Raw genomic sequence first — 21,586 nt, 5'->3', positions numbered from 1 at the left:
CTACTTACACACAAGCTGCCCACTTCTCCTGTCCAGCCCCTCAAAATCTCTTGCCTTTAAACAGAAATGACTCTTGGGGGCCACTTTCTCAGCCCCTTACACAGAGAGGTTATGAAAGCCCGAGGCCTAGACTCTCCTCATGCATTCAAGAAAGAAGGGAAAGCTAGATCATTGTTCCCAGACTGGCTGCCTTCCCCTTCACAAGCACTACTACCACTCTTCTCCTATAGAATCTTAAAGGATCCATTTCCCAGAGGAAGGGCCCTCTGAGGTTGGCTTTCCTGGAAGCAGCCTAGACAGGAGGTTACCGAGGGTCCTGGTGGTAAAGCAAAGACAGTAGAAGCCAGCTAATAAGGAAGAAACGGAGTGAGACTGGAGTTGTTGAGGGAAGGCTTTCCCTGGCAATCTAGGAATGGTTAGGAAGTCAGGGGGAGATGGTGGGAGTGGGAATAGCTCTAGTATCTGATTTCTTGTACCAGCTTGAATTTGGACTGGGCTGGGATTTGCAGAACAGGATGAAGAGTAAATGCAAACTTCTTACTTCTGAAGCTAGCTCTGCCCACAGGACATCTAGAGGAGAGGTCCTGGTCCTTATGTGCAGTGTGGATAGGCCACCCCATAGAGCCACAGCTGTGAAGAAAGGGATGGGGAGAGGGAAACATCCAGGGTGCACCACCCATGAGAATCTGGTTATGACCAGGGAGTTTGACCTCCAATTATGCCTTTTTTTTTTTTTTTAAACTACCATTGGACACATTCTCATCTGTGGGCCTTTCCACAAAGGGGCAGATACTTTTAACTCCGCCAAAAGACCGGCAGGGAAAACAGTTTTCATCCTGAGAACTTTCTCTCCTCCACCTCTCAAGGGACTAATTACTTACTCTCCTCACAAACTTTGTGAGAAACTAAAGAACTAAATGGGAAGCAATTATCTCCTTCTGATATGCAAACACTTTCCTTCAGCTTCTCCTTCTAAAATAATCAGCACATACATCCACTCAGATTTTCCTCCTGAGAATCTCCTTCCTGCTGCTACTCTCATTTCTGCACATTCTCTTAAAAAATTAAAAATAATCAGCCGTCTGCAGCCATCTATTGCCTCTTTTTCATAGCGTTGTCTTAGCAATGAGATCTCTGGTCAGATTGGGAAGGCATAGTTAGCCCAGGCCTCACGGTAATCACCCCATCCCACGGCATCCCACAGGCATGACATTCTCCATAAACTTGCCTGTGGTCCCCAGCTCCTCCAAGTGTGATCCTTGGCATAGCTTTGACATTTCCAGGAGTACAGAATGTAGGATCTCGGGCCCCACCCTGGACCTGCTGCATCAGAATCTGCATTTTAACAGGACACCTGGGTGATTCACATTCACACTGATATTTGTTTGAGGAGTGCTGATGGTCTGTTGGTGGACATTTCAGCAGGAAATTGTATAAAAAAGCCCTTGGTCTACACTGTGAAGACCACTTGATGAGCCACCCTTCCTTGAGGACTTTCACCCCAGGGCCTATTTTTTGGAGATAGTAACCAGGATTTAGGCCCCAAGATTTTCATCCTTGTATGACTTTAAACTTCTGGAGAGACTTAGGCCAATGGTCCAGTCTCTGCTTTTCTGTTAGAATCCTGTGTGGACATAACCTGGAGATGTTTTGGTTCCATACATTTGTCTTTTTTTTTTTTTTAATTTTTATTTATTTATGATAGTCACACAGAGAGAGAGAGAGAGAGGCAGAGACACAGGCAGAGGGAGAAGCAGGTTCCATGCACCGGGAGCCTGACGTGGGATTCGATCCCGGGTCTCCAAGATCGCTCCCTGGGCCAAAGGCAGGCGGTAAACCACTGCGCCACCCAGGGATCCCCATACATTTGTCTTAATGTGACAGGGACCCTCGGTGTGCACAATGTCAAATGAGACTCCTGAATAAGACATAATCCAGAAAATACTGATGGTAAGCTTTTCCATCTTCCTGGAAGGAATCTGAGGACACCAGTTCTAAGTCAAAGTGGATGTAGTTAAGTCTCCCCAGGTTTAGAATCATGATGTGATGAAATCATTGGCTTTTGGAAATGCAAGGGAGTGCACAGGCCACCCAGGCACACCTCCTCTGGGTTAGGCATCCCCTCTGTAGCACACTTCTCAGGTCAGCAGGGAGGCCTGCTGGGAAACAAGTCTAGGGATGGTGCACTCCCAGCTGTGAGGTGGCCCCTTTCTTTGCTGCGGTGGTCTGGAATTTTATTGCTTATAGTTTTGAACATGAACTAAGTAAGTTCAAAAAGAGCTTAGAAAAAAAAGAGCTTAGGAAAAGTTCTGTTAAAGGATAATTCCATGACGTTTGCTTTCATAGGACTTGGCACGTATCTGACTCAAGGGAAGGAGAATGCAAGAGATGCTGGTTGAATGGAAAACAGGATCCAAGGGAACACCCAGAGGCGGAATGCTACAGTGATGCTCTGGAGCCCTCTTGAGAACTGACTGTTAAGTATCCAGGAATGTAACATAACATTATGAAAAATTAAATGGTAGAAACTTATAATCAAACAGATTATGTTAAAAAAATAAAAATTCAAAACTCCTAATTATTTCATTATATTTTACTTTTATCTATGCTACTGAAGTTGTTTGTGTCATGTTAGTACTTTGAAACTGGATTAGATGGGGGTGAAACTGACTCCAGGGCAATAGGCCAGTGCTGGACCACAGTAGATTCTCCAAGCAGAGATGCGGTTAAATGTTTACCAGCGGACCACTGGACCATTACCTCCTTTCTTCAGTATCAATGAAGCATTGTTGCAAGGAACAGATTTTACATTAAGAAATCGAAAGCTTAACGAATTGGTGAACTAGATTGATGTGAACATGGTTCTCTATAGACAACATTGAAATTTTTCTAACTTGGCCTTACAGGGTTTTACAACTTACCAAACTTCCAAAATTCTATGTATGCAGGGGCTTCACACTACCTACTGACCCCTGCAGGACCCAAGCCTGACTTTTATTTGAAAAGTGATTTAATTCCTTTATCTTCCCTCATCAAAACTTCCATACTCTTAATTTCTTGCTCCTTGTCCTGCCAAGTGGAAGAAATGAATCTGCATTTTGGCTTCCACTGGAATTTACATGTATGGCAACTGCTTCTTATGTTAGCCATTCGGAACCCGCTATTTCTAATAGTTGCTTACTAAAACACAGTATCTCTGGGGCTGAAATGTCAGACAAATGGAGGGTTCCTTGGGGTAGGGCAGGCATTGTCATGGAATCTTGCCACTGTTTCTACCTATATTTAAATCAGTTCTAGGTGTTACAAACAATCTTGTCCTCCTACCCCCCCTGCAATTATGTCCCATTGAAAGCTAATCCTGTGGAGTGGGAAGGCTGCTGCCTTCTATCAAATGAATTTACTGGAATTATGTAGACAAACAACGAAATCAATGTTTCCCATCTCCTGAGTAACATGGTATTAAAAGTGTCCCCCTGCTTTTTGAAAGTTTGCATTGCACCACTTCGCCTTAACAAAAGACCTACATTAGTGCCTGTTTTCACTAACCTAAAGAAACTGTAAGAGGATTTTCACTTCTACGAGAAAAGGTAAAAAGTGAAACTAGTTTTCAGCATTTGTTTTGCAGCAAGCTGCTGCAGGGGTAGTGCACACCCCAAGCAATGAGCGTGGCACCACCAAGCTCCTTGCCAGGAACCACACTTGGCAGCTCAGCATCAAGCTGCCAAAGATTTGAACTGAGTGAGCATCTGTGCTTTATCTCAATTTATTTTGTGCATCTGTTAGCAAGATGTGTCCTAAGATATCAGAAAAGCCTAAAAGATTATTTTTTGCATCTGGGAATGCTTAAAACATTTTCCATACAAATTAATGGTAATTGTTTCTTTGCTTTATGCCAGTTAAACTTAAGAAAGTTTTCATAGGAATGCTCTACATTTGGATAGCAAGCAAGTGGGGGTGGGGAGAACCTATGTAGCAAAGGAAGTGTGAATCTGCCAGGCAATTAACATTATGTATGGACTGAATAAAAATATTTCTTGCATGTACAAGCATGATTTGGTATCTTTCAAATGTTTGTGATACTATTATGATAAATGAAACACAAATCTTTAAAAGTGACACTGAAGCTATAGTTGCTTTCTGACAGTATGTTTCTTTTTTTCTTTTTAAAGATTTTATTTATCCATTCATGACAGACACAGAGAGAGAGAGAGAGGCAGAGACACAGGCAGAGGGAGAGGGAGAGAAGCAGGCTGCATACAGGAAGACTGATGTGGGACTCGATCCCGGGTCTCCAGGATCACAGCCTGGGCCGAAGGCAGGCGCCAAACTGCTGGGCCACTGGGGCTGCCCACTATGTTTCTTTCAAGTGATGGATATTAAACAAACAACTATTGTTATGAAGCAGTTACTAAAATTACTGCAATTACAAGTGTATACATTGGATGGGAACTGGATGGATTTACAGTGAATAAGAGGCTAGAGGAGTCTACATGGAATGGCTTCAGATCCTGGAGATTCCAACTTTTAGTTAATCCAACTTTGATCAGACTGGAAGAATTTCTGAAGATGGAGAGATGGAAAAGGTTGAAGAACCAGATTCTACTACTGTTAGTTCTGCCATGATTTTGATCAATTCTTTTTTTTCTCAACTAGATTTCCCCTATTCCTTAGTGACTCAGAACTACCCAGCTGCAGCCCAAGAATTAGCATTTCCCCTCTGGGCTCTCATGGCACTTGTTAAAAGTAAAAGAATCCTTTATCAAAATATGTTAAAATTCATTATGGTTTTTCTTCTGTCTCACAGATGGAGAAATCTTTGAAGTTAGAATTCACATTTCTTTGATCTTTAATGGCCAGTGGTAAGCAGAGTGTATTGTTCATGGTGAGTGATCAGTGAATCTTTATTTAACTGAATTATGATGAGGGTAAAATCAAGTAGAAAACACATATAAAGTGGTTTGGAAAGTGTGAATAATATGTATATGAATATGTATATATGAGTAAATTATTATCAGTAAAATTATTTTTACTTTTTTCATCCTCCTTCCATTTATTCTGCAAATATTTTCTCTTTGGGGGTGGTGAGCATAGGATAATTAGAGAAAATAAATCAATCAGAGCAACAGCAGCAGCAAGTCAGAGGAAGGGACACCTTTTTTAGGGGAAAGACATTAGCCTGAGATGATACCGGAAATACACAATAAGAACCACGGGAGCCATGGCTCCAGAGCTAGACACTCTGTATCCACCACATAAGCCCACAATTCCCTGCCTTGTTTATTTCCACATAGTAGACTTGTAAAAATCTTGGCATTTTTGGTAAATTATAGTTTTTCTCTTAAAATAAGTGAAGCTAGGAGTACTCTCATCGTAGTTTTCTGGGAAATGTAGTTTGGTAAATTAAAGTGTATTTGCAGAGACAATTTGGCAGAATATATATATTTTTTAATATAAAAATATAAAATATATTTTTTAAGTAGGCTCCATGCCCAGAATGGAGCCTAACATGGGGCTTGGACTCACAACTCCAAGATCCAGATCTGAGCTGAGATTTTTTTTTTTTTTGAATTTTTGAACAGAACTCTATTTAGAAGAATTGAAGCACATGATATGAGAAACCAGACATTTGGAGTAAGGTCAGAGCCCATTCAACAGAAATTCAGCATTGTTGGGGTCCCATTTTTTTTAATAATAAATTTATTTTTATTGGTGTTCAATTTGTCAACATACAGAATAACACCCAGTGCTCATCCCATCAAGTACCCACCTCAGTGCCTGTCACCCAGTCACCCCCACCCCCCGCCCACCTCCCCTTCCACCATCCCTAGTTCGTTTCCCAGAGTTAGGAGTCCTTCATGTTCTGTCTCCCTTTCTGATATTTCCCACTCATTTTTTCTCTTTTCCCCTTTATTCCCTTTCACTATTTTTTATATTCCCCAAATGAATGAGACCATAGAATGTCCTTCTTCGATTGTCTTATTTCACTCAGCATAATACCCTACAGTTCCATCCACGTCGAAGCAAATGGTGGGTATTTGTCGTTTCTAATGGCTGAGGAATATTCCATTGTATACATAGACCACATCTTTATTATCCATTCATCTTTTGAGGGACACCGAGGCTCCTTCCACAGTTTGGCTATTGTGGACATTGCTGCTAGAAACATCGGGGTGCAGGTGTCCCAGCGTTGAGCTGAGATTAAGAGTCAGACACTTAACAGACTGAGCCACATAGGTGCCCCCTGTCAGAATATTTTAATTTGGGGCCGTTTTAGAAAATCCAGATAAGTGAAAGCTAAGAAAAAAACCATGAGTTGGGCAGCCCGGGTGGCTCAGCAGTTTAGCGCCTCATTCAGCCCAGGGCCTGATCCTGGAGACCCGGGGTCGGGCTCCCTGCATGGAGCCTGCTTCTCCTTCTGCCTGTGTCTCTGCCTCTCTCTCTCTCTGTCTCTCATGAATAAATAAATAAAATCTTAACAAACAAAGCCATGAGTCTGGGGTCAAAGTAACAAAGAGGGCTTTTTTTTTTTTTTTTTTTTTAGATTTATTTGAGGGAGGGGAAGAGAGAGAGATAGAGAGAAATATGTCAGTGGGGAAGGCCAGAAAGAAACTTGAAGCAGACTCCCTGCTAAGTGTGGAGCCCAAGGTAGGGCTCAATCTCATGAACCATGAGATTGTGACCTAAACTGAAACCTAAAGTCAGCTGCTCAACTGACTGAGATACCCGGGTGCCCCAACTGGAGGGCTTTTAAAATTGCAGATTATAGTTAGGAACGAAGGGCAGTGGAGCTGAGGTTTCATCCCAAAGCTTTCAGGAATTTAACACACACACACACACACACACCCCTGGGCTGGATAATATGTCTTGATCAGGGAATACTTCCTGCTGTTCTTCAATGGAAAACTCATGTATGTTCTGGTACTGAAAGTCTTACTTCTGGATCCCCAGGATCTGGGCTATTTTTAGAGTTCTTATAGCTGCCATTGGGTGTGGGGAGCACTTCCATGGTGGCCTGTGAGAGCCAGACACTGAGCACTGAAGATTCCCTGTAGTTATCACACAGAAGCACAGAGGAAACAACCTGAAGAGATTCAGCAGTGGTCTTCCCACCCAGCCTCGTGTTTTGCCTCCTATCCTCATAGACCTGCTGGACAGAAGTTGGCCAGTTTCCTCAGGCTCATCATAGTCCCTTGTGGAGGCCTTTAAGCCTCTGCATCTGCCCCTGTAGCACTGCCTTGACTGTCTCATTGCGGAAGGTAAGGATAAAGGGATTGAGAAAGGGAGTGAGGACCGATGTCACCAAGGCTACGGTCTTGTTGACTTCCACAGAATGTGTTTTGCCAAGCCTGACATAAAGGAAGATGGTGCTGCTGTAGCCAATGAAGACAAGGGTGAGATGTGACCCACATGTAGAGAAAGCCTTATGGCGGCCACTAGCAGACGGGATCCTCAGCACAGTGGTCACAATATAGCCATAGGAGATGAGGGTCACTAGGAAGGAACTGAGGACAAAGGCCAAGGCCATCACAAAGTCCCAGAATTCCAGCAGCCTGGTGTCTGAGCAGGACAGCTGTAGCAGAGGTGCATTGTCACAGAAGAAGTGGTTAATGATGTTGTTATGGCAATAATTGAGATAAGCCCGGGAGAGGACAGTGGGCACCATGGCCAGGAAAGGAGCTGCCCAGGCAACTCCTGCCAGCCGGACACACACAGCCCAGCTCATCAAAGTGCCATAGCGCAGTGGGTGGCAGATGGCCATAAAGCGGTCAAGGGCCATGTCTGACAGGATGAGGAAGGAGGTGGAACCCAGGGAAAAGTAGAAGTAGAACTGGACCATGCAGCCATTGAAGGAAATGACTTTGTGGGAGGTCAGCAGGTCTGAGAGCATCTTAGGCACTGCTGTCATGGTTACCAAGATCTCCAGCAGTGAAAAGTTACCCAGAAAGAAGTACATGGGCGTATGTAGGTGGGTGTTTGCTATGACCATGACTATGATGACTGTGTTTCCCACGAAGGCAAGAAGATAAAGCATGAGTAAGGGTCCATACAGCAGAACCTGAAGCTTGCCAAAAGAGGAGAAGCCCAAGAGGACAAATTCAGAAGGGTGGCTCAGATTTGCCATGATCCAGGAGCTGGGTCCCTGCATAGAAAGGAAACAAGAGACAGAGATAGTAAGACAGAGAGAAAGGGTGTCATTGACCATAAAACAAAGAGAGAACAGGGAGAGCAAGACAAAGTCAGTGGTTAGTAATAGAAAGAGAGATAGCTACATGGAAACATGAGAGAATCAGAGACTTAGGGGTCTTAAAACATGGAAAGCCATTAATAAGGAGAGAGACAGAGAAGAGTGGATTAAGAAAGACAATAAAGTGGTGGACATCAACATTTTAGGAGAAGGAAAGAAGGAAACAAAAGAAGAACACAGAATTAAAAGAGGAAGACCAAATGTGTGAGAAGGAGAAACAGAAAAAGATAAGGAGGGGAGGAAACATGGAAAGAGAGAATTCTTGTAAGTCACCCTGAAACCCTGGAGCATAGGTTGGTGCTGGAGGTGTCTGTGTCATGACTCAGAGACTATGCACCAAGATTCCTTTTGGAGGGTCTCCTCAAGTCTTTCTGGGCTGTCTCTCTATTGAAGAGCCTCATTCATTCACATTTCTCTAGCTATGACCATGAAATTAGTGGAAGGTCAGAGTTTTGAATTGATAAATTAGCTTTCTTGGGAGGAGGGCTCTAGTATGTGCTTGCCAAGATGAAGAGTTGAAAAGATACAACAGGGTCATGGAGATAAGCCTCAGAACCAGGTGACTATCTTACCAGTGACTAGAAAATCATTAGCATCTTGAGCAGCCCTGGTGGCTCAGCGGTTTAGCGCTGCCTTCAGCCCAGGCCCTGATCCTGGAGACCCGGGATCGAGTCCCACGTCGGGCTCCCTGCGTGGAGCCTGCTTCTCCCTCTGCCTGTGTCTCTGCCTCTCTCTCTCTCCTCTCTGTCTTTCTCATGAATAAATAAAAATAAAATCTTAAAAAAAAAAGAAAATCATTAGCATCCTACCTCATGGTGTCGCTTTGCTCCTGCAGCATCTCCCCTCCCCTCCTGACTCCATCATTCTTACATGGTGGTTTGGGGCACAAGCTATGAACCTGTGTTTGAATTCTGAGCTGAAACTTATGTGTGGAACATGAATCTGCTCTTTATAACATGTTCTCTGAACTTCAGTTTACTCAGCTATAAAATGAAGACCGATGATAGTACTGGCTTCGAGGGCTATTGCAAAGATTAAATGGGTGAACTACCTAGTAAGTGACTGGCACATACCAAGTGCTCCACAAACCACTGTTGTCATTGTTATTGTTATTGTATGACCTCACATTTTTCTGGTCCATCATCTCTCCACACTTCTTTAGGGCCAACATGTGGAGTGTGTAAATGTGTGTGTTTATGTGTATGTACATATTTCCACAACTTTAGGCTCCCTTAGAATTTAAGTTCAAGTTCGCTAAAAGGATGCTTTAAAAAACTTCTGATTAAGTTTATTTAATAAACACTATATGCAAACTGTCAGAAGTGGAAAGAGCAAAGCTGTGTATAGTTATACTCTGGCCCTACAAAAGTTTCGCCTGATGCTATGACTTGGCCACAAGCAATGACATTCCAATTTAAAGAAGAGGCTTTGTCCCTCCGTTAGCTTCCACCCATTCTACTGATAAAGCCTAACAGTAGGTCTACAATGTATATCCAGCACTGATAAATTCATACCCCATCTTATGCCTGTGCTGCACAGGAGCACATATGCAAGCCACTCACTTTAGCCTCTAAGTGTCTTACTGAGCTGCTCACATTAAGAAATTCATGTCTAGGGATTTCTGTCTAATCAGGTCACTCCACCTAACTGGTTCACCGAGGTATGTGGCTCGCTGCTCTTGGGTACTGTTTTACAGTTGGCAGGAGTGGAAAGGGACTTCTATACAGTTGGAATGGCACTGCTAGGTGAGTGGCTCTACAAGCTACAATATCTCCAACCCTATGCTAATTTCCTAAATTAAAGGCTTACCCTGTGTCACCACAAAGCCCACAGCAGCAACATTGGTGAGAGGCAGGAACATGGAAAGGAAGTTCTTCTGGAGACCAGAGGGGAAAGGTGCTGTCTTTGCCCCTTTTCTCTCAAGGATGAGTGTTCTTGGTTCTCTCTACTCATCATGTCTCCAATTCTTGGATTCTTGATGTGATTTAGAGGTGAGCTTATACTGGCTGGGAAACAGACTCCAGCAGGGTGTTCTTCAGGGGAATGATGAGAAAACAAAAAGTCCTCTGGGGATTATAAGCCACTGGTGTTATTCCTTAGAATAATGAGAAGTCTTGTGTTTTAAGGAAGTAATATTTGAGATAAAGATCTGATGAAGAAAGAGATAGAGACCTAGATATACCTAAGCAGCTGACGGCTTAAGTTGATTCCATGGCGGTGCCTGCTCTCTGACCCTTCCTGGACTGGAATTATGGCAGACTGGGAAAGCAGTCAGGGTTAGACAGATTTTTCATTTGGAGATTTTTCTCTCCCTCCCAGATCCAGGATTTTGAAATCAGGCGAAGTAGGAAATGTAAGCACTAGATCACATGGCCCTCTTGTTGGAATTCTCTAGTGTCATTTGCAGAAGTTGGAGAATCAAAACAGTAAGATTAAGAAGAGATATCTTCCTCTTGGAGACAGAGGCCCTGATAGAAACATGTTGGGAACTGGGCAGCCTGAAGGGCCTGTCTCTAGCTTTTATGAGAAGATGTACACCTTAGGTATGAAGGTGAATGCAATATGATAGATGATCAAGCTCCCCAGTTAACTCTGAGTGACAATCCTTCGCCTCAGAGAAGTTCAGGCTTTGTGGTTGTCACTTAGCCCCACCCACAGACAAGTAGTAACAAAGAGACATGAAGCAAAAATCTTCCCATGAAGATGATGCAAATGGGTCCCAAATGTTTAAGACCCAAAGGGCTGGACAGAGTTGGCCTGACAATCTTTCTGTAGGACCTGAGTCTGCAACTGAGTTTTCAGGACAGAGCTTTGATTGCAAAGAAAATTTTAGGTTATTCTGGACAGAAATAGGATATGATGATAGAAAGGAGCATTTTGCTCCTCCTTCAACACTAGTATATACTATTAAAATCAATTGAAGATACATTTTTGAGTCTGCCTGAATTCTCTGTTCCATTTCATTAGTGTATATGTCCACTGATCTACATGATATTATGTCAATAACACACTCTCAATTATTGTAGCTTTATAGTAAGTCTTTGAATAAGGTTTGTGAGGCTCCAAGCTTTGTTCTTTTTAAAAAATCATTTGTCTATTCTAATCCTTTATATTTGCATATAAATCTTAGAGTCAGTTTTTCAATGTTAAAAAAAGAGGCTCCTATGATTTTGAAATTTTGTTGAATCTTTAGACTAAGAAAGAATTGGCTTTCTAACAAAATTGGGCCTTCTGATTCATGAAAACAGATTTTTTTTCATTTATTTAGGTCTTCTTTAATTTCTCTCAGTAATGCTTTATGGCTTTAATTCTTGCACATAGTTTGTAAAATATATCCCTTAGTTTTTCAGTATAACAGATTTTTGTATATTTAGCTTTTGACCTGTGACCTTGATAATCACTTACTAGTTCTAGTACTTTTTTGTGGACTTCTTTTTTTTCTTTTAAGATTTTATTGGGATCCCTGGGTGGCGCAGCGGTTTGGCGCCTGCCTTTGGCCCAGGGCGCGATCCTGGAGACCTGGGATCGAATCCGACGTCGGGCTCCCTGCACGGAGCCTGCTTCTCCCTCTGCCTGTGTGTGTCTCTGCCTCTCTCTCTCTTTCTCTCTCTGTGACTATCATGAATAAATAAATAAAATCTTTTTTTTAAAGATTTTATTTATTTATTCATGAGAGACACAGAAGGGGAGGCAGTGTTAGAGGGAGAAGCAGGCTCCCCGTGGGGAGCTGAATGCAGGACTCCATCCCAGGACCCCAGGATCATGACCTGAGCCAAAGGCAGATAGTCAACCACTGAGCCCCTCAGGCTCCCCCTTTTTGTGGACTTCTTAGGATTTTTTTTACAGATAGGATTATGTAATATGTAAATACACAATTTATTTCTTTATTTTCTAACCACATGCTTTTAATTTCATTATCTTGCTTTATTGCATTAGCTAAAACTTCCAGTACAATATTGAACTGAAGTGAGAACAGATATCCTTGCCTTCCTCTCCATCTTCCCTAAAGGGAAAGTATTGAGCCTTTCATTATTAAATTTTATTGTTAGTGCTAGGTTTTATGTGATATGCAATTTACAGTTTGAGGAAGAATTTCTTTTGTTTCCTTTTTTTTTTCAGGTTTTTAAATTAATGAATGTTAATTTTCATCAAATACTTTCTATGCTCCTATTGAAATGATCATGTGGTTTTCTCTTTACTTCCATTAACACGGGAAATTATATTGATTAATCCTAAAATGTTAAACAATATTTTCATTTCTGGAGAAAAGTCATGACTTTGTTATAGTATACTATTATTTTTACGTATTGCTGGGTTTGATTTTCTGACATTTTATTAAGGATTTTTGCATCTATGTTCATTGGGAATATTGTTTTATAGATTTATTTTCTTGTGAAGTCTTTGGTATTAAGATAATTCTGGCCTAAAAAGATGAATTGGGCAGTGTTCTCTCTAATTTTCTAGAAGATTTTGTGTAGAATTGGTATTATTATTTCCTTAAATATATGTTTTTAAAGGTTTTGTTTATTCATTCATGAGAGACACGGAGAGAGAGGCAGAGGGAGAAGCAGGAACCCGCGGGGAGCCCGATGCAGGACTCGATCCCAGGACTCCGGCATCACGCCCTAAGCTGAAGGCAGGTGCTCAACTGCTGAGCCACCCAGACACCCCACTTACTTAAATATTTGATAGTGTGCACTAGCAAAGTAATCTGAACCTATAGTTTTCTGGGTGGGAAGATTTTAAATTATGCGTTCAATTTATTGAATGTATTTAGGAATTTTCAGTTGTTTAATGTCTTTTTGAGTCAGTTTTGGTAATTTTTATCTTCCAAAGATTTTCTATTTCCTCAGTTTTCCAATTGATTTCTCTCTTAAGATATCTTAATTTTGTCCTCTTCAATTTGAAAGTTAAATAAACTTTTGGTTATAAATTTGGATGGTAGTGGATGGGGAAATCAAGAGTGTTCTCATCATGCAGTCTTAGAAGTTGTGCAAATCAATCCAAAACCTTTGAAGGATAGCTTGGTTTCAATAACAATAATAGGTAAAAATATCTACCTTTTGACTTGGAAATTCTAATTCTAAGGATTTGTACCAGAAATAATACTATGTATGGACTCTTATAACATTTTTTTCATAGTAAAAGAGTAAACAGGAAAAACTGATCAAGAGGTCTAGCTAATAAAGAATGAGGCATTCATATAAACAAATACTATACAAAAAAAGAAGGCAAAATGTATTGATATGAGAATTTATCTTTTTAAAATTTTTGTTTAATTGTATATTTTTTGTTTTGTTTTATTGAGATAAAATTGATACATAATATTACAGTAGTTTCAGGGGTACAACATAGGATTTCAACTCTATGTTATGCTACCACAAGTGTAGCTACCATATCTCATCATGCAACACTATTACAATACCATTGACTATGTTCCCTATGTTGTACCTTTCATCCCCACAACTTAGTCTATAACTGAAAGCCTGTACCTCCCACTCCCCATCACCCATTTTGTCCATTTTCTATCCCTCTCCCCTCTGGCAACCACTGGTTTATTCTCTGTATTTGTCTGTGTATTTATTTGTACTTTTTTGTTTATGTGTTTTGTTTTTTAATTCAACATAACAGTGAAGTAATATGGAATTTGTCTTTCTCTGCCTGACTTACGTCACTTAGCCTAATAACCTCTGGATCCATCCATGTTATCACAAATGGCAGATCTCATTCTTTTTTATGGCTGACTAATACTCCTCTGTGTGTGTGTGTGTGTGTGTGTGTGTGCTATTGCTGAAATGCTGCAATAAACATGGGGTGGATCATATATATATTTTTTGAATTAGTGTTTTTGTTTTCTTTGTGTGGATACCTACTATGGGATCACTGGATCATATGGTATTTTTATTTTTTTTGAGACACACAGGGAGGAAGAGACATAGGCAGAGGGAGAAGCAGGCTCCTCACAGGGAGCCTGATGTGGGACTCAGTCCCTGAACTGGGATCACGCCATGAGCCAAAGGCAGACACTCAATCACTGAGCCACCCAGGCATCCCTGGTATTTCTATTTTTAATTTTTTGAGGAACATCCACATTGTTTTTTACAATGGCCATACCAATTTACATTCCCATCTACAGTACTCAGGGTTCTATTTTCTCCCCATGCTTGCCAGAACTTATCTCTTTCTCTTCTTTTTATACTAGCCACTCTGACAAGTGTGAGGTGTCATCTCATTGTAGTTTTGATTCATATTTCCTGACAACTAGTGATGCTGAGCATCTTTTCATTTGTCTTTTGACAATTTATATGTCTTCTTCTTTGAATGTCTCCTATTCAGGTCTTCTGCTCATTTTGAAAATGGATTATTTGGGAGCTTTTGGTATTGACTTGTATAAGTACTTTACATATTTTGATATTAATCCTTTATCAGATATATCATTGGCAAATATCTTCTTCCATTGAGTAGAATGCCTTATCATTTGGTAGATGGTTTCCTTCACCGTACGAAAGCTTTTTATTTTGGTGTAGTCCTAATAGTTATTTTTGCTTTTGTGTCCCTTTCCTGAGGAAACATATCTGGAAAAAAGTTGCTAAGACTGATGTCAGAGAGATTACTGGCTATATTTTCTTCTAGGAATTTTATGGTTTTGGGTCTCATATTTTGTGTTAAATACATTTTAAATTTATTTTTGTGTGTGTGTATAGTGTAAGAAAGTAGTTCTGTTTCATTCTTTCAGAGGAGCTGTCCAGTTTTCCCAGCATCATTTATTGAAGAGACATCTTATTCCGTAGTATATTCTTGCCACCTTTGTCATTGATTTACTGTATAACCATGGATTATTTTGAGAATATCATTTGTATATTGTTAAGTGAGAGAGAAAATGTCATAAAACACATTCCCACACCATTTTCTATAAAGAATGTGCAAATACTTTCTTAGGAAATTTCTAAATTATATGGCACTCTGGTTGAGCATGGCAATGTGAGGAATGGGAAGGAAGATTATTCCCAATTTATACCATTCTGTACCTATTGACATTCTCAAATTTAACAGGTATATTTCAAGTGAAATCCCAAATCCAGATAAATGTTTTGTAACTGTCACTTTTTCTGTCTCACTCTAGCATAAAGCAGACTTACAATTTACATTTGTCAGTTGTCTAGGTTGTAAATATAACTGCCTACATTAGCTGTCCTTATGCTGTCGCCACTTTGAAATGCCCAGCTGGCAATCATGGGCACAACATAGAAATAAATGGCTGGCGGAATCTTGCTTGAATGCATACAGATGCACATGTGTTCAGAAGAGTGGAAACCTGAGACAATAGCAGAGAATGGAGATTTGGAGGCAGAAACTCTCCCCTTCTGATGCCGAGTACATAGGGTGAGGAGCAGGAGCCTCTCTGTAAAATTAGTGAAGGAGGAAACGGGCTTTGTCGAGATTTCTGGTGAAGGTAAGGCTTTCACTGAGACCAATATGCCTGCTTTTTTTGGCTATTTGTACATATTTTAGAGGTCAATTGTCATGTGTCTTATTGAGGGGTGGGGGAGGATGTTTTCTCTGAGTAGCTAAGAGAATCAGGGAAGAGTCTAGGATATAGAGCAGAAGGGCTGATCTGCTTAGTGCCTGAGATGTCTTTTTGAAACTTAGACTTGGGCCTTTGAGAAGACAGTCTTGTTGTTGAAAAGCCTCTGATTAGTGATATTTCCAGTATCCCCATTAAGCAAAAACTTTGGAAATTTCTGACACTTAATTGGTCAAAATGGGAATAACTAAAATTTTGTTCTATTCTCCCCAGACTGATTGCTTAGAGATACCCTGAACCTGGGCTAATTAAGAACAGACACCTCAGTAACTAAGTCCCCCTTGGGATGGAGGGTAGTGGGAAAGAGAAACATTCCCCACAACACTGTTACTTCTGGACTTTTTCCTAAGCTCCTCCTGAGCAAGTTGTTCTGGCCCCTGTGCATGGCTGAGCAGTAGGCAGACAGGAGTTAGCCTTGGCTGAGCTCAGGGGAGCCTGAGAAGTGGTGGAGTCCTCTCCATGGAGGTGAGTGTCTTCTCATGGTTTTCCACTAAGAAGAAAAGAGTCAAAGAAGACCAAGGTGGGAGTTCTGGGCTTGGCTGGGACCGACAACAAGGAGGCATAGAGTCTGAAGGGTTGACAAGGGGAGCAGCAGGGTGGACAAGTTCTTTTCTGGTGTTTCCATACACAACTGAGAGAATATTCAGTTCTTCTCTGTCCCAATACTAAGAACAGACATCGCTGCTTGAGAACAAGAAGATTCTTCTATTGTTTGTCACCTAGTGCTCATTATGCAGACATTGTAGAAATATAGATCTCTGAGCTGTCCCAACAATTCTGTCCTTGACCTGTTTCTCCATCATTAAATAGCCCACAGAGCCTTAGAGGAGGTTGTATGAGTAAGGGAAGTGAGGAGGGGAAAATGATAACATGAGCCATGAAGGGAAACCAAGAAGAGTAGGCTCTCGGGGTGTGGCCAGGCTATTCAGGTGAGGAACAAATACTATTGAATCATATATCACACATCCATACATCCACCATATACTAACAATTTACTAGCACTGCTTTACAGCTCAACAATATTATATACATAAACATGTCCCTGCCCTCATAGAGTTTATATTCTAGTGTCATAGAGGAACATGAATAAATAAAATTAAATTTCCTGTCCATCTTCCTTGCTTTATAGTTATTCTGGCATGATCAATAAACTAACACCGTAATTTTAGTTACTTTTCTTGTGTATGGTCTAACATCCACCCTCCCCTTGAATATAAGCTCAACAGGGCAGGGATTTTTGTTTGTTCTGTGCAGCAGTGCAAACGCACTGCTTCATTTGCTTCATGTTACATGAAGGAAAGAAATAGGTACACATATCATATCAGGTAATAATAAGTGCTATGAAGAAATGCTAATGTCCAAAAATCCAAAAATGAGGAAATCATTCCTAATTGGGATGGGGTAACTGGCAAGAGTCCTCTGAGGAGACGACATGTGAGTAATGGGATGGGTAAAGTGAGAGTGATCCAGACATCCTAAGTGGCTACTGGCCTCAGATCTATCATTGTCAGTGCCAGGTGCCACTTTTCCACCCTCCCAACACTTTGCAGGGCATGTGGAATTAGAGAAGAATGCTTCTGCCCCGGGAAATTATCTCAAGCTGCTGAGTTCTCATTTGTAGATGTTGCTGCTCTGTACTGTGGAGGTTTACCATCTGGAGAAGGCAGGGGTGTTGGTCTTAGATCCCATGCCACCTTTCTACTGCCCCAAGATGGATCTAGACAGTACCAGTAGGGATGAGGCACAGGGTTCAACGTTCCATGTTTTGAACATCACCTGGACCACCATTACGTCATCTGCTACAGCGAACATAAGGAGTGGACGATCCCAGGACTGGAGAGGCTGATCAACTCATATTCAGAACTGGCCAGTTAAACAGTCTTATCCTCTGTGCCCTGAGAGAAGGCACCTCCAGTGGTGTAGAAAGACAGGGTATGTTTTCCTATCCCCAGTAGAGAGGAATAAATCTTTCCCCAGTCCAGACAGGTAGCCTTGAGCTGGATGAGATGTGCCCACATTCAGGTGTGGCCTTGTGCAGTGTGTGAGCAGTAGAGACACATCACCTGATCTTCAGGTTGGAAATAGTTTGTCAACCTAACCTCTCTTCCTTCTCTTTTGAGAGCAGGACCATGTGGAGCTGTTGTGTCTTTGATCCTAGGTGGTACAAGGAGTAGAAACAAGGACTAAACAATGAACAACTTGTCTAGTGCTACTGAGTTCTACCTTCTAGGCTTCCCCGGGTCCCAAGAACTACACCACATTCTTTTTGCTATATTCTTTTTCTCCTACTCAGTGACATTAGTGGGAAACACAGTCATCATTGTGATTGTGTGTGTTGATAAACGTCTGCAGTCCCCCATGTATTTCTTCCTTGGTCACCTCTCTGCTTCGGAGATCTTAATTACAACTATTATCGTTCCTATGATGCTTTGGGGGTTGCTACTCCCTGGGATGCAGACGATATCTTTGGCTGCATGTGCCACCCAGCTCTTCCTGTACCTTGCTGTGGCGACTACAGAGTTTGCATTACTGGGAGCGATGGCTGTGGACCGTTACGTGGCTGTCTGTAACCCTTTGAGGTACAATGTCATTATGAACAGCCGCACCTGCATCTGGGTGGTCATTGTGTCCTGGACATTTGGGTTTCTTTCTGAAATATGGCCTGTCTATGCCACATTTCAGTTTACCTTCTGCAAGTCCAATCTGTTAGACCATTTTTTCTGTGACCGAAGGCAACTGTTCAAACTATCCTGTGATGACACCCTTTTCACAGAGTTTGTTCTTTTCTTAATGGCTATTGTCATTATCGTTGGTTCTCTGGCCCCAACAGTTATCTCCTACACCTACATCATCTGCACCATCCTCAGGATGCCCACAGCCTCAGGCCAGAGGAAAGCCTTCTCTACATGTGCTTCTCATTTCACTGTTGTTGTTATTATGTATGGCAGCTGCTTGTTTATCCATGTGAAACCTAAGCTAACGCAGGCAGCGGAGTATAATAAAATAGTTTCCCTGTTGATTTCTGTGTTAACCCCTTTCCTGAATCCTTTCATCTTCACCCTCAGGAACGACAAAGTCAAAGAGGCCCTTTGGGATCTTATGAAATGCTGTAATCAACTCTTCAAAGGTTGAATTCTCTACCTCAGTTTTAGGTGGTAATATCCACACTATAGATTGTTTAGGAACCCAGAAAACCATAATTCCAATCTTATCATCATCATGTTTCAAAGGTTAATAGTGTACAATTCCCAAGGAGGTATGGAAGAAGAGAAGAGAAAAATGAAATCCATTCTCTGCCCGTTAGAATCTCAATTCTCAGTTTCTGATGATTCCAATATTTAACTATGAAAGCCCATCCTTGGGAAATGTGAGGATTAGAGAAAGGAAATACATATATTTTTGTAGCTTTCCATAGCTCAATTAATTTCTCTATAATCCATTGCTGGAGATATATTTCCTAGGAGGGAAGGAAGTGGGAAGAAGGTGAGGGGAGGCATCTGGCATAATCAGAGTACCAAGGGAGAGATGCTCACTTTGTTACTTTATCAACTATTGTTGGGTTTTTCATATATTTTTATATAATTTCTTTGTGTTATCACTGTATGCACTTTATTCTATGGTTCTCCTTTTCTCATGTTGCTTATCATGTTATCTTGGCACCATTGCTACCTCAAATTATAATGTTATATACATTTTGCCACAGAACTGATCTAGAGTGGTGATTAAGGGATTGGAATGCTTTCCTTTTAGTAAGTCTTGGTGATGTCAAGATATGAAATATTTTGGCATATATGGGGATTGAGACAAATAAGAATTAAAGGACTTAATTCTAGAGAGAGCATCCTGTGTTTTATACCTGCTTAAACCAACTATGTCTGTTGAGACTGCTTCCAGACCCAGGCTTCAGGCTTCATGTTGCCTTTGGTTCTATGTCTTCCCAAATCCAAATGTCTCAGTAGCTTTCCTTAGATCTTCCCTGTGGGGAGCATCAGAGGAATGAAAAGCTACTCTCCTAACTCGTAGTTCTTTAGGAATTCCAGGGCATTTTTTTTTTTTTTTTTTTTTTTTTTGGCAATGCAGTTGTAGGAAGTTCATAATGTTTGAAGAAGGGGTTTGAAGGAAGGTGTTGATTTAATGGTAACACTCAACAGCACCTGCCAGCTCAGAAATGGGTGGAGATACTGAGTCAGCCAGCAGTGGGTGATGGTGTTCCATGGGATTGTACTGTGTGAGGATGCCTTCCTTTTGGTGAGGACAGGGAAGACCAGTAAGTATGATCTAGTTGACTTCCCTGCATATGGCACCAGATGAGATGTTGAGAGTGGGGCCTTAATCCAGCTCATCCTCTCCCAGCCAACCAACGGGTTGTGATGGGACTGCACTGGAGAAAGGGTTGAAGACTGACATAAAGATATCTCCCACCCCAGGCTCATTTCCTGAGGTCTGCTGTCTCTCTAGAACAATACCACTTTTTCTCCTTCAGTACTCCAGAGAGGATGCCTTTTCTCATTTACACAAGGCTTTGCACAGCCTATGTTGTCTCTGGGCTGGTAGAGGCAAATTAGGAGGACAGAAGAGAGCCTCACTGTCCTCCTGTATGGTTTCTTTGGTTTTTCAACCTGTCATCCCCCATGCCTCTTGCACCCTGTCCAGATCACCCTTTGTTCACCTACCAACTATCTTCTCTCTTCTCTCCCTTTCCCCTTGAGTTCTTCTGTTCTCTCTTTCTCCTTCTTTCCCTTTACCTCATTTCTCTTTCCCCTCAAGTCAAGCTCTGACCACCCACTGATAATACATTCCTATCCTTCCCCTTCTGCTCAACCAACATTTCCATTCCTCTTCTGTATCTCAGATATGTAGTATTCTAGACTGCCTCTCTGAATGCCCTTGGCTTTGAGAAGAAAAGGAGAGTCCCAGGTTGAAGAACTAGTGAAGGGGCATTAAAGATCTCTTGTACTGAAGACGATGATCTTCCGTTTGTTCTCTGATTTTTGAATGAAGGAGTTACTGTGTTAGCCTTTTTGGGTTACTGTAACAAAACCCTGTACATTTTGTGGTTTACACAAGAGAAATTTCTTTCTCCTAGTCCTGGAGACAGGAAAGTCCACATTCAAGGTTCATACTAATTCAGTGTCTGGTGAGTATTCTCTTCCTGACCTGTAGATGGCCACCTTCTTTTTATGTTCTTAATTGGTATTTCCTTGTTATATGATTGGGAGGAGAAAGCAATTGCACTCCGGTTTGTTTGTTTGTTTTCTTTTGGGAACATAATCTCATGTAATCAAAGCCCTGCCTAATTACTTCATTTAAAATTATTTACGTCCTAAGAAGCCCCTTCCCCCAAATCAGCTGCAGTGGGTGTCTGGGTTTGAGTTTATGAGGACACAGACCTTCAGTCTATTGTGTCATTGTGCACCTGCCCTGCAAGCCAAGCTTATTTTCAACCCGGATGTCTACTCCATATTCATACTAGAGACTCTAATTTCCCAAGCTGCAGGTATGACCTACACAATAGTAAATTTAGATGACTCACACTTCCCCTTCTGCTGTTTATACTATAAAACCTCAATAGCCTCTTGCTCTATTTATATTTTTGTCTCTACTCCTTACAACTGAGTGTATATATATATATATATATATATATTTGTGTATATATATGTAATCAATATAGGTGTTCAAAAAGAAATATTAATTATAGACATTCATTTGAACTTCTTGTGTACATTGAGTTATCATACTCAAAGTAAGTCTTATGT

General features: G+C 41.3%; 3 protein-coding genes across 13 annotated transcripts in view; 2 read left to right on the top strand and 1 right to left on the bottom strand.

Moving 5' to 3' along the window:
• LOC144285016 (uncharacterized) overlaps positions 1-21,586 on the top strand; it is a 293,890-nt gene that overhangs the window by 227,528 nt on the left and 44,776 nt on the right. For 3 of the 11 annotated variants that reach the window (XR_013353385.1, XR_013353389.1, XR_013353383.1), the window contains 3 exons: positions 2,347-2,476; positions 4,170-4,607; positions 4,805-4,882. Coding sequence is in view for 2 of the 11 variants with exons in the window: in XM_077850242.1 (XP_077706368.1) it covers positions 2,347-2,399 (53 nt within the window). In the remaining 9 variants the exon portion in view is untranslated. Of the gene's footprint in view, positions 1-2,346; positions 4,047-4,169; positions 4,608-4,804; positions 5,039-5,579; positions 5,681-21,586 lie in introns of those variants that run through there. The other 8 variants (XR_013353396.1, XM_077850243.1, XM_077850242.1 and 5 more) reach the window with 5 other exon arrangements.
• LOC144284998 (olfactory receptor 6V1) lies at positions 6,438-8,176 on the bottom strand. Its single transcript, XM_077850211.1, has one exon. It carries the CDS (start codon positions 8,144-8,146, stop codon positions 7,181-7,183), a length of 966 nt encoding a protein of 321 aa, XP_077706337.1. The 5' UTR covers positions 8,147-8,176; the 3' UTR covers positions 6,438-7,180.
• On the top strand, positions 17,667-19,272 carry LOC144284062 (olfactory receptor 9A4-like). The gene has a single exon (XM_077848433.1). The coding sequence runs from the start codon at positions 18,021-18,023 to the stop codon at positions 18,960-18,962; it is 942 nt and encodes a 313-aa protein (XP_077704559.1). The 5' UTR covers positions 17,667-18,020; the 3' UTR covers positions 18,963-19,272.

The sequence above is a fragment of the Canis aureus genome, chromosome 15 (assembly GCF_053574225.1).
Source record: "Canis aureus isolate CA01 chromosome 15, VMU_Caureus_v.1.0, whole genome shotgun sequence".
NCBI classification, from domain to species: Eukaryota; Metazoa; Chordata; class Mammalia; order Carnivora; family Canidae; genus Canis; species Canis aureus.
The sequence above is the reverse complement of the archived record's forward strand: the minus strand, read 5'-3'. Positions and strand labels throughout refer to the sequence as shown.